Source organism: Limulus polyphemus, unplaced genomic scaffold (assembly GCF_000517525.1).
Source record: "Limulus polyphemus unplaced genomic scaffold, Limulus_polyphemus-2.1.2 Scaffold79, whole genome shotgun sequence".
Lineage (NCBI taxonomy): Eukaryota > Metazoa > Arthropoda > Merostomata > Xiphosura > Limulidae > Limulus > Limulus polyphemus.
Window position 1 is genome coordinate 702,251 of NW_013665689.1, and position 12,757 is coordinate 715,007.

At 32.7% G+C, this 12,757-nt stretch overlaps 1 protein-coding gene across 1 annotated transcript in view; it reads right to left on the reverse strand.

Annotated features, from left to right (window-relative positions):
• LOC111087890 overlaps positions 1–12,757 on the reverse strand; it is a 152,474-nt gene that overhangs the window by 94,059 nt on the left and 45,658 nt on the right. Inside the window, exon 3 of the mRNA XM_022396183.1 lies at positions 8,581–8,892. Within this exon, the coding sequence (XP_022251891.1) occupies positions 8,581–8,892 (312 nt within the window). The remainder of the gene's footprint in view (positions 1–8,580; positions 8,893–12,757) is intronic.

The following is a 12,757-nucleotide window of genomic DNA, read 5'->3' on the forward strand; positions in this document are numbered from 1 at the left end:
TTCATGTGATCGAACTGCTGAGTGGCATGGTGTTGCTAAGCATGGGCGAGATTTAGAGATCTACGTGCCCTCCCCCCAGTGGCACAGTGGTATGCCCGTCACACCAAACATGCTCGCCCTTTCAGCCATGGGGTTGTCATAATGTGACGGTCAATCCCACTTTCGTTGGTAAAAGAGGAGCCCAAGAGTTGGCGGTGGGTGGTGATGACTATCTGCCTTCCCTCTAGTCTTACACTGCTAAATTAGGGACGGCTAGCGCAGATAGCCCTCGTGTAGCTTTGCGCGAAATTCCAAAACAAACAAACAAACATTATATAAATACGTTTGAGTTTCGTAAGGATAAAAACGCCCATACATATTCGCCATAATAACTCATTATTCTGAAAAATGCGAAAATAAGTTTTATTATTCTTGACTTTGCTTAACGTAAACTGGAGCTTATTACGATATATTTTTATAAACGTGAATAAAATCACGACCTGTATCTCCAGAATGTAACTTTATTAGCTCAATATTTCGATATTACAGCTTCGTCAGGGGCTATCGATATCCTACCAATCCTACTATTCCAGCTCAATCTAAATTGCAGGTATTGTCTGATTCGATTTCAATAACGCAAAGTGAATAATTCAGACTCTGTCCCACCAAATGGACAACAAGACTTTCTGCGGGTGTAGACCTGATTTGGCTGTCGGAATTGGGTTCAGGCCAGGACTAAGCCACTGATTTTTGCGCTTCGTGTTGACATAAAGAACCCATTTCTCATCCCCTGTTCCAATTTAGATTGAGCTGGATTAGCGAACTGGTGGGAAATCGATAGCTCCTGAGTAAGCTGTAATAGCGAAATATTGAGTTAATAAAGTTACATTCTGGAGATATATTTTATTTACGTTTATGACAGTAAATGTTATTTTGCCCACCATTATTGGATTGTAATACTATAAAAAGTATCTATGAACCTGGAAACCAACAATGGCAAAAAGAAATGACACGTTAATCACAAATATTGCTGCACGTTATTTGTAAAATGATTATAAATTAAGTATTTTTTTTTAAAATGTTGTTGAAGGAAAAATTACGTCGTAATTGTTGTAATGTAATTTTAACCACCTACCGGTTTAATATTTAAATACCTTTCAATACATGTAGTAATTGATTCATGTTATTCGAAAATTATCATTAGAAAAACTGTATTCTAACTGTGCAAAACGAGAGCCATTGAAGTCACATAACGGGTGTAGCTTTGCGCGAAATTCAAAAACAAACAAACTGAACTGGTGTTTTAAAAATATTTTAGAAATTCTTTAACAATTTTGTGCATTATTATGTTGGTGTCTTTTTAAGGTTATCGTTCTTAAAGCTTATGTTTTTGCTTTCCGTATCAGACTATTGAGGGCTATCTGCGCTAGCCGTCCCTAATTTAGCAGTGTAAGACTAGAAAGAAGGCAGCTAGTCATCACCACCCACCACCAACTCTTGAGCTACTCTTTTACCAACGAATAGTGAGATTGACCGTCACATTATAACGCCCCCACGGCTGAAAGGGCGAGCATGTTCGGTGGGACAGGGATTTGAACCCGCGACCCTCAGATTGCGAGTCGACCGCCCTAACCACCTGGCCATGTCGGGCCCACCACTTCAGACAGGTCCAGATTGTTATTCTTAAAGGATTGAGTTAAACGGGGAACAATTTTACTCCATTCCTGAAGAATGATAAAACTATCATTTATTACGTTGCAGTTGGAATCCAATGCTACGTTATTGTAATATTCCTTTATAAAATGTATTAGCATGCACATTAGACCTCGTTTTGATTTATATTATTTTATTTACGAAATTACAATTTTCAAATGTACGTTTATACGTTATTATTCATTGTGCATACCATTTTATTTTATACTTAAGAGAAAAGTTGTTGTATAAGATCATTAATCAACGTCAAACAAACACTCTAAAAAACTCATCCTCTTTAAAGTTTATATTTTTTTTATTCATAATAATAAAACTATTCATATTTTTTTCTGAAGCGAGTCATTATCTCTTTAAAATGTAATTACGCATCATTATTGATTTTATATATATAAAAGCAAAGTTGAATTAATCAATGGGATTTTCGTTTTATAGATACTCATTGCATTTTATTGTGTAATTTACATTTTGTGGTTTTAATATGTAAAACGATCTCTGGCTCTGTACATTACGTAGAGCAAGAAAATAATTGATAATTTATTATTACATATTTGGTCGCACAGTCTTGTTTGCGGGAAAGGTTTCTTTCAAACAAAACGAAAAAAAAAATGATGTCCGCTACTTAACACGTTAAAGATACTTAGCTATATATTACATCCTTCTGACTTTATTATGAAATGTTTATTTCTGGTTAAGCACAATATGCTATCTGTACCCTGTCCACCACGGGTACCGAAACCCTGTTTTTAGCGTTGTGAGTCAACAGATTTGCAACTGTGCCACTAGGAGGCTCATGTGTTTGTTTGTTTGAAGTTAAGCACAAAGCTACGCACACAATGGAATATCTGTGCTCTACCCACCACGGGTATCGAAACCCGGTTTCTAGCCTTGTAAATCCGCAGACATACCGCTGTGTCAATAGGTGGCTCATGTGAAATGTTCGTTATATCTAACTTGTTATGTTACAATTGATAACTATATTTTCATTATTAAGAATACACTATATTTACATAATCTTAGACCCAACTTCTTTCAGACAGCTCAGTACTTTAGTCACATATTGATTGAATTCATAGACATAACAATGAATATGTGATAAAACAATTTTCTCATCATTACTATTCGTTTTTGTTATTTTTTTGCATTGCTTTCCTTTTTTGTCGTACGTCTTTATTAATCATTTTCCTTCTACACCTTGTTTAATAAACATTTTCTTTAGGTCAAATTAACGCTTTTTTAAGAAAGTAAAATATAAAAAATGCAAAAAACTTTTAAGATAATGCCACCTTTTGATGAAGTTTGGTCTTAATCATTTTGAAATTCATATATCTCCAGGTTAACATCAGTTGTTCTTCCAAATTTAGATTTATAATCTATTCGTATATTAATATCCTTAGTTTTTATTTGCCCAATCGAGAATCATTCTCACGCTAATGTTGTTATTGCTGTTTTTAGAGTAGTTCTAACCTTATTAAAAAACAAATCCCATATACTTTACTCAGATTGTGGTTCACATTCCATATACAACTTAACATAAAATTTTTCCACAATTTCAAATTCATAACCTGCCTAAAGATCAATTCCAATAGTTTGTTTTTAATCATATTCATACCCCATCTCAAAATTAATTCCAGTGCTTTATATCTTTATCAAATTCAGGTTGAATCAACCCAAAACCTAATCACAGTAGTTTTCCTCAATTTAAGTTGGTATTTTATCTAACGAAAAAAAGTGTTATGCTATAGATGGATTGTAAACCTGAATTTGAGAAAAGCTATTGAATTAATATTTTGATATAAAATATCCCGAATGTCTAAATAATACTAAATTTAGCCTTTAGAAAGAGAAGAACACGGAATTTGGGGTAAATAAGACTATTCTTAATTATGGGTGAATGGGGTATGAGCTTGAATTTGGGAAGCAATAAGTAATAATTGTGTGTTAAGAGACATGAAATAAAATAACTTTTAATAGGAAATTATTCTTATTTTAGAAAGTATGCAAACCCTTAAATTTGTACGCTTAGAAATAAAATATTACAGACAATTATTTTTTATTTGACCTTCGTCGGACTAATGTAAAATATATAGAAAATAGAATAAGAAGTTATTGCTAATGGTACTTTAATCAGACTGTAGCAAGGTGGACTAATGTAAAATATATAGAAAATAGAATAAGATGTTATTGCTAATGATACTTTAATCAGACCGTAGCAAGCCCCTCCCCCAGTAGCACAGCAGTATATCTGCAGACTTAAAACGTTAGAAACCGAGTTTCGATACCCGTGGTGGGCAGAGCACAGATAGCCCAATGTGCAGCTTTGTGCTTAACTTCAAACAAACAGATAAACCGTAGCAAGGCGGACTAATGTCGCTAATTCATTAGTTTTTTCTGTTAGCGTGATAAAAAAAATTAGATAAAAAACTGATACGTACATATATTCTACGAGGAGGCTCTAATTTGCTTATTTGCCTTATTTTATGGATTAAGGCTTAAGACAGCATCTTATCCGAATTATTATATAGTAATCCATAGCATTCGGGGCAAACTTTAGTTCTATTAAAAGTAATGAAAACCATGGCTATTCTGGAAAGGAAGACATGCCAATTTATGAAATATTGACCTAACTATTAATGGTTCCTATTGATAGGACTTATATTTGTTTATTATTGATTTATAATGGGTAGTTTTTCACAGGAAATCTCTACGTTTCCTTAATTTTACATCCACTGTAACATACAGAGAAAAATCCCCTGTTTTATCAGTTAACAAAGCAATCCTTGACGTTATCAACATCATTAACTTTCTTAATATTCTTTCTACTTTAGAGACGCAATAATGGTCCAAACAACTATATACTGCACGATATGCTCGTTTTGGAGTTAAAAATCTATAATTATTTTTAAACGTGGAAGAATACTGATGCGTTTATTATCGATATAATTATGACAAAATCATTCTATGTCTGGTTATAACTGTATGCTTTTATTGCCCATAAATTAGCTATTCTTGAAGCGTGGTATTTTTTGCTCCTCTCCTAAGTTGCTGAACGAATTGGGAAAGGAAACAATTTTATACTTTAACTAATATGTTAAAGTTACAAAAATGGTTTTGATTACTAAGCAAAGAACACAGCATTACTCGTGCTTGTTCATTTTGTTTGTCCTGCTAAACTTAACAATGTGATATTATTTTATGATGGCTTGGTATTAAGCAAGAACTGGTATATACCAAGTAATTACTATATATATATATATATCACCGCATGTATAGTGAGTTTAATTGTACTTAAGATAATTTGCTCCTTAGGTTATTTACACATGTTGCAGTAGCGTTAGGAGTGTGTAGCGATATACATATATATTATACAGAAAACTCCCCAAAGCATTCTTCTAGCAGAAATGAATCATAATACGTAGAAAGCCTCTAGGATTATAACAGTTGAAATTAATTAATATTCACGCTCTTTGACTGAGAAAAACAAATTTAAATTAGAATGACTACAACATTATATTGGCTTTTAGAATTACTACTGGGATATTTTGATAGTGTTAGAACAAGCAGATAACTGCCGACTTAAGACAGAGTGGTCATAGAGGCCTTTGGCGGTTTGTCTTCCATTCATAATTAAGTCTAATTATTGATAATTATAATTTATATTTAAGAATTTCAGCAAATCGTTTGGAAGAAGTTATTACACAACTATCATCATCTTAAGAAAGCCTCAAAATGTCTTTCACAAAAACTTGCATAACTCTATATGATTTTGCTATACATAATTGTGAGAAAAAATTAGAAAACCAATTAGACAGTGTATTATCATCAATTGTCTCTATTCTGCATGCATCTCACTAGCTCAGCTGTAAATATGTCAACTTATAACATTAAAAATCGGGTTTTGATACCAGGGGTGGGCACAAGACAGATGGTCCATTGTGTACTTTTAGGCTTAACAACGAAGAAACAAAGTACAGAGTCAGGAGACTCACACACATATGTAAATATTTTTATAATTGTTGATGAAATGTAAATGATTCTGTCACCTTTTGTGGCATAAAAATAGCACTGAAACTCTCATTCAATATCTGAAACACGCCATAATTGTGGTTCTAGTCCCTATGTGCGTGAATGAGAAAATGTCGGTTTGCCAACGTTAAAACCATACTTTACTCAACCTCTTCATGTTTTAAGTATAGGTTTTAACCTGTCATTACACGTTACATGGAAGTTAGCATAACTGCTGTTTTGAATTACAGTTAGCGAGAGTAAACTTGCACCTGTTTAGTGTAAAAAAGCACTATGATAGGTGTATGTCAATTTTATTTTGATAACTGATCAAAGTTCACTATTTAAAACACACAAATAAGCACAGTTTAAAGCGCTCTAAGCTTTCGAACACTGAGAATTATATTCTGTATTAAATCTAATTATTATATCATCACTAAAACAATAACAAATAATGCAATTAAAAGACACCTAACAAATAGCTGTATTTTATCAATTTTGTGGTAGAGGAATACCCTCAAATACGGTTTAAGTGTATTTGTCGCTTACAGTATTTTTGATTAATTTTGTAACTAAGGAATCACATTTTCTGTTGATGGCGATCTTTATACCAAGTTTAATGGATTGGCTATAGACTGGCTCTCTCTTTGGCCAATTTTTTTTCTTTGTTATCATAAAAAGCAATCGTTGGAAAACTGCCCGCAATCTTTTTAACCGCTATATCACCTTAGGAACTCTGACCGTGTTTCTCAATCTCTGGAGTGCTTTAACAGCAAATATAAACATTATAAAATTCACTTCTGAACATTAACAAGATCATAAACTTTCATTTTTAGACACACCGATTCATGACAGCGATGGCAACTTGAGATGTGATGTATACCGTTAAAAAACGTTTACTGACTTGTATTTTAAACCTCGCAAGCTTTATACTTACACTGTGTAAATACCTGTTCGTTATAACGTTGCCATAGTGTGGCAAATATTTTCGGAATATAAAGAAATCTGTTACAAACCATACTTCGTGGGGTATATTGTCCAATACAGTTGAGGTGTATTTTTAAACCTAATTGTAGCTTACGGATTTATTATTTTATTTGTTTAGATTTAATGAGCTTATTCAATCACTGAAATTACCAGATGTTGTATACAAATGTATCTGTTCTTGATGTCAGCATGGTTATATTAGTTCTACTATAAGGAACCTGTATGTCGTATGAAGAAACATGCAATTTCAACGTTTGCGAATAGGTCAAGTTTACTAGAACACGCACTAGTTGAGTGTGTCGTAGTCGTCCACTAAGATTTTAACTGAGGCCAATGATGAACAGAGCCTCCGCATAAAGGTGAGCTTGCTCAGACATAAACTGAAGTCAGGAATTACCTTACCAACTTCTGCTCTTAAGTTATTTCTGTACCCGTCCCCTGTACGAAAGTTATATAAATTCATGATTATGTTAGGAGATGAAAAGTTGCTTACCTTATTTGTAATTGTAAAAAACTGTCCCCCAAAAAACTGCAAAACAAAAAATTTGAAACTGCAAATACGCATGTAACAAACCTTCATGTCAAATTTGGTGAAGATTCATCCACAGGATGTGAGATAGTTATAAAAAAAGGGTAAAAGCGCCCACAAATACCGCAAAACGCAAAGTTGAAAATTTGTATGTATCTCCCCATAGACTCAGTAAACCTCCACACCAAATTTGGTGAAGATTCATCTACACCCTGCAAAGTAGTTACATAGACATACAACAGACAACAGATTATATAGATTCTACTCCTAAGACGAATATATACATTTGTACGTACTACCTTTCTTCTGATAAACATATCTTTATTTATTGAATATACCCACAATTCGAATCTTCTCACAAAAATTACGATATTTATCTTCTGCACGTTACTTCTAAATAAAAATGCATCTAGATATAATCGATCTATTCGTAACTTCGTTATTAGTACTGGCATAACTTTATATTTCACACTAGCTAAAGTATACTGTAGAAATATACATGATTTTCTCTCTAGCTCTAATCTCATAAAATGTCTGCTGATTTTCATCTGCACGTTGGTTTATTGGCTAGAGGTTTTTATATAAGCTAAAACCAATTTTCAATAGCTAAAATTGAAAGTGGAAGTGGAAATTATAAAAACAATGTTTCAGTTTCACTCGAAGAAGCGTTGTGTGAAATAATTTCATTGTTTGTTCTTAATTTGAGCCATTAAAAATATCTACCATTAGCCTAGTCCTAGTACAATTTTAATGTAACCATCTCCTGTTTATTAGACGTATATCAATGGGTAAAATAATTATCTAGTCATTAACTCCAGTATTAAAATAAATAACATAAATATTATTATATGGTTGCTTAGCCATCTAACTTCCATTATTAGTCATAATCTTAGAGACAGTAAAAAATCTAGTATTTTGCTTTTTTATTGTAGTGACAAACGTATTTAACTCACCGTTTGTTACTACAATAAAAAAGGTAAAATACTAGATTGTGTTAGTGTCAATAGGAAGGCTTACTTTCCAGGTAAGGTTCGGAAACGTCTGAGTTAAATACGTTTGTTACTACAATAAAAAAGGCAAAATACTAGATTGTGTTAGTGTCAAGAGGAAGGCTTACTTTCCAGGTAAGGTTCGGAAACGTTATTTAACTCAGACGTTTCCGAACCTTATCTGGAAAGTAAGCCTTCCTCTTGACACTAACGCAATCTAGTATTCTTACTTTTTTATTGTAGTAACAAACGTATTTAACTCAGACGTTTCCGAACCTTACCTGGAAAGTAAGCCTTCCTCTTGACACTAACACAATCTAGTATTTTTACTTTTTTATTGTAGTAACAAATGTATTTAACTCAGACGTTTCCGAATCTTACCTGGAAAGTAAGCCTTCCTCTTGACTGTAACATAATCCGTCCCTGGAATCTCTATGAAACATTCAAAAATAGTGGCTTCAGTCCTGGACAAATCTCTAATACTGAATATCTTCTTAAGTTCTATATCAAAAACTCCTTCTCGTGGAAAAGTAGTAACAGAAGCCCCGCTGATAGAACGAGGAACAGTTTTACCAGGTTTAGACACAAACAACTCAATCTGTGGTCTGGGAAAGAGTCCTTTCGCTGAACAAGATACCTCTAACTCATTTGACGGAGTCAAGCTGTGATTAACTACTATTGTCTTTGCTGGAGCTGAAAAATAAATACGTTTTGATTACAATGAAGTTTTCACAAGGAAATGTGAATGACAGGAATTACTATATAGATTTCGAGAAATATAAAAGTACTTGTTTTAATAAGTTATTTGACATTTACTACCTAGTGAGGCCTGGCGTTGTTTATTTTAGCGCGAAACTACGCACTGAGCTACCTGAACTCTGTCCACCGTGGAGAATCGAACCCATATTTTAGACTGTAAGTACGTAAACTTATCGCTGACCTACCGGGGGAATTCTAAGTAGCGTACCTAAAAGTGCAACTAAGTTTGTAATAGCCTTTGTGGAGGTTAACAATGTTTAAATTCACTATTTTTTTGTAATTTATCAATCAGAATACTTGATCATCTATCTTGTTGTGGAGGTTAACAATGTTTAAATCTACTATTTTGTGTGATTTATCAATCAGAATAATTGATCATCTATCTTGTTGTGGAGCTTAACAATGTTTAAATCCACTATTTTTTGTAATTTATCAATCAGAATACTTGATCATCTATCTTGTTGTGGAGGTTAACAATGTTTAAATCCACTATTTTTTGTAATTTATCAATTAGAATACTTGATCATCTATCTTGTTGTGGAGGTTAACAATGTTTAAATCCACTATTTTTTGTAATTTATCAATCAGAATACTTGATCATTTATCTTGTTGTGGAGGTTAACAATATTTAAATCCACTATTTTTGTAATTTATCAATCAGAATACTTGATCATTTATCTTGTTGTGGAGGTTAACAATATTTAAATCCACTATTTTTGTAATTTATCAATCAGAATACTTGATCATCTATGTTATAAAATGTAGGTTTCCTTGTAATCTTGTTTCCATCTCAATAACAATCCGTAAAATCCAAGAATTAGTATTTATGATATTGTATGTTGCTGTAAAGCATATGCAGCCAATGAACGCTCCATCATAATAGTACCTCTAACGGTAAGAACATGTTGAAGATAAAGTATCGACAGTTAATAGGTCGGATTGGACGAAGGAAAGTCCACTTTCAGAAAGCGATCGAGTTGTTGGGTTTCTTTTCGGGTGTTAATTTCTTTCCAGTTGTTCCTGCGTGTTTTGAGTACAACACACCACTATCGACTTTTCAGACGAAAGCTCTTTTCAAGTTATAATCTGAACCCTTAAAGGATGTTAAGTTAAACACCTACTAACAACTCAGTTTCTTATGGTTAGAATTAGTTTCTTCGTCAAAGAAAAAGTGTTGATTAAATAATTTCTAATTTTGTGTGTAAGAAAGAAAGCAGACCTTCTGATAAACTTTGATGTTAGAGTAGAAGGATATTATTATAGTTCCATCAAAAGTTGAGTTTCTGTATTTTGTTTTTATAGTGTTTGGATCTTTTCTCTTACCTTCGTCTTTTCTATAGTTTCCTAGCTTTTCGAAATGTATTATTTGAAGCTTCTTGCGTTTTGTTTTTTAGAAAAGTCAGTTTAATCTTAAAAAAATATTTTTCACTGATGGACTTTTAACCCATTGAAGGCACTCATATTTAGATGACATTGGATGTTATCTGGAAATGGTATGATATAACTGTGCTGTATTCTCAGAAGCACTGATAGCCTAAGAAGTAAGAGTAGTACCGCAATAGTTTGTGAAACGACAGGAAATGTACTACGAAGTTGAATCTGAATTTTCTAACTCCGACTAAGTATCAAGAAAGAGAACAAACACAATGAAAGTGCTAAGTGAAGTATTATCTTTATTAATAGTACGACAGTTAGAGGCAAACGAGTGTGGTGTTTGTTTGTAGTTAAGCACAAAGCTACACAAAGGGTTATCTGTGCTCTGCCCACCACGGGTATCGAAACCCGGTTTTTAGCGTTGTAAGTTCACAGCCAATACCGCTGTGGCACTGGGGGGGGGGGCAGGAGTGTAGTGAACGACATAACTTACTTGTTTTGATTTTATTTCTAAAATTTTACTTGTTGCACAATAAAATAGGATATAGTTGTATATATATACAGTTTTATAACACCATTCCTCTCAATGTGCATGAGCTACTCACGTTGATGATGGTCACTTCGTAGAAAAATAATGGAAGTTAATGCTCAAGGTATCACCTGTCCTGCCATTGGAAAATATCACTGACCTCTTCTACATACTGTATTCTATCATACAGCTATTCTTCCATCGAAACATTGCATATGATGCCAAGCGGGAATAGCCCAGAAAAATAGAAAGTGGGGGTTATTCTCAAAACTACAAACTCATATCGAAACGTGAGTGTGCGAAATATTTTAAAAGTTCTACGTGTACATGAAATGATCACATTAAGAAGCCCAGAAACACGAAATATGCTTTGCACGTCACAGTTATATGACATCAACTAAAGTATAAATAACTTATTAGAATTTTAAAATAAGAAACGTTTTCGACCATGAGCGAATACTAACTAATATCTACGCATGCATAATATAATTTCATGAAATTAAAGAAGTACACAGATATTACGGCGTTAAATGAAAAAATACGAATAACATGAAAAAAAAAGAGTTAAATTTTATCACAAATTAAAAAAAAATATTAGTATTACATGGAAAAATGTATTTGTATTATTACGATTATTGTAAAGAGTAATGTAAAACATTTAAAACAAACGAGTAATGAGGGTAGAAGATGAGATTATAAAAAAAATAATGTTGCATATTATTTGAATCACTCAATTCATAGCTAACTTACAAAGGCTTTCCAGAACAGAAAAAGCACGAGAACAGAATTTTAACTATGTTGATTTTACATTTTTATACAATGACAAACGTTTTTTTTGGCTCACTATCAAAGTTTATCGGGCTAAATGATCTTTAAAGTTCTTGTTTAAACATTCACAATGATGATTTAAGGTTATACTTTAAATAACTTTGAAGCTTTTACTGTAAAATATGGAGTAATAGATCACAATAATATTAAAATATAAACATGTTATCGATATAATGCAAAGAATTATTACTGGCATTTTAACACCGCTTATTTTATCATAAGCTGGTGATGAAAAGACGTTTTTTTAACATGCAAAGCGCATCCGTGACTTTATTGAAACTCTCTTCGTAAAATGCTTTGTTACGTGAGCTACAACCTCTCTTGGGCAACTAAAAGAAGTCTTATACCAAGGCGTTTCAATTTTTGAGTGAATTTTCATCAGTTGATAACCGAAAAGGAGAATAAAATTTATTTTGTTTTTAAGTTGTTTGAAAATAAGTCGCGCATGATAGAGAACGTACAATAAATGTAAATGGGATATCTTTTATCTTAAATTTGTGTCAGGTCTGTGTATTTGTTAGTTTTTTATAATTTATTTCAAGGGTAATTTTATGTATTCGTTTATATGTGATGATCCTTTTAAGTTTTCATTAAATATTGATTTTAGGTTTCTACTAGTTTCATCAATGTATAAATTTTCAGATTCAAGTTTTCAGTATTAATTTTATAGCTTATTTGTTGTTAAGCGCAAAGCTACATAACTGTATATTGTGCAATACCAACCAACTATATCGAAACCCGATTTTTAACGTCAATAAGTCCAGAGACTTACCGCTGAGATACCGGCGGGCCTTATAGATAGATCCATTTTTGTAGTCGTCATTGTTATTGAGGTTTCTTTATTTGATATTTTGCTTTTAGTTTAGGTCTTTTGTGAATGTGTCCAATATTCTCATAACTCTCTACCCTCTGTTTTTTTTTGTATGGGATAATATCTATGATTTGATTACTAACATAAAATTCATATTAAAAGATGAAAAACATTTGTATGTTTGCTTGTTTTGAAGATAAGCACAAAGCTACACAATGGGCTATCTGTGCTCTGCCAACCACGGGTATCGAAACCCG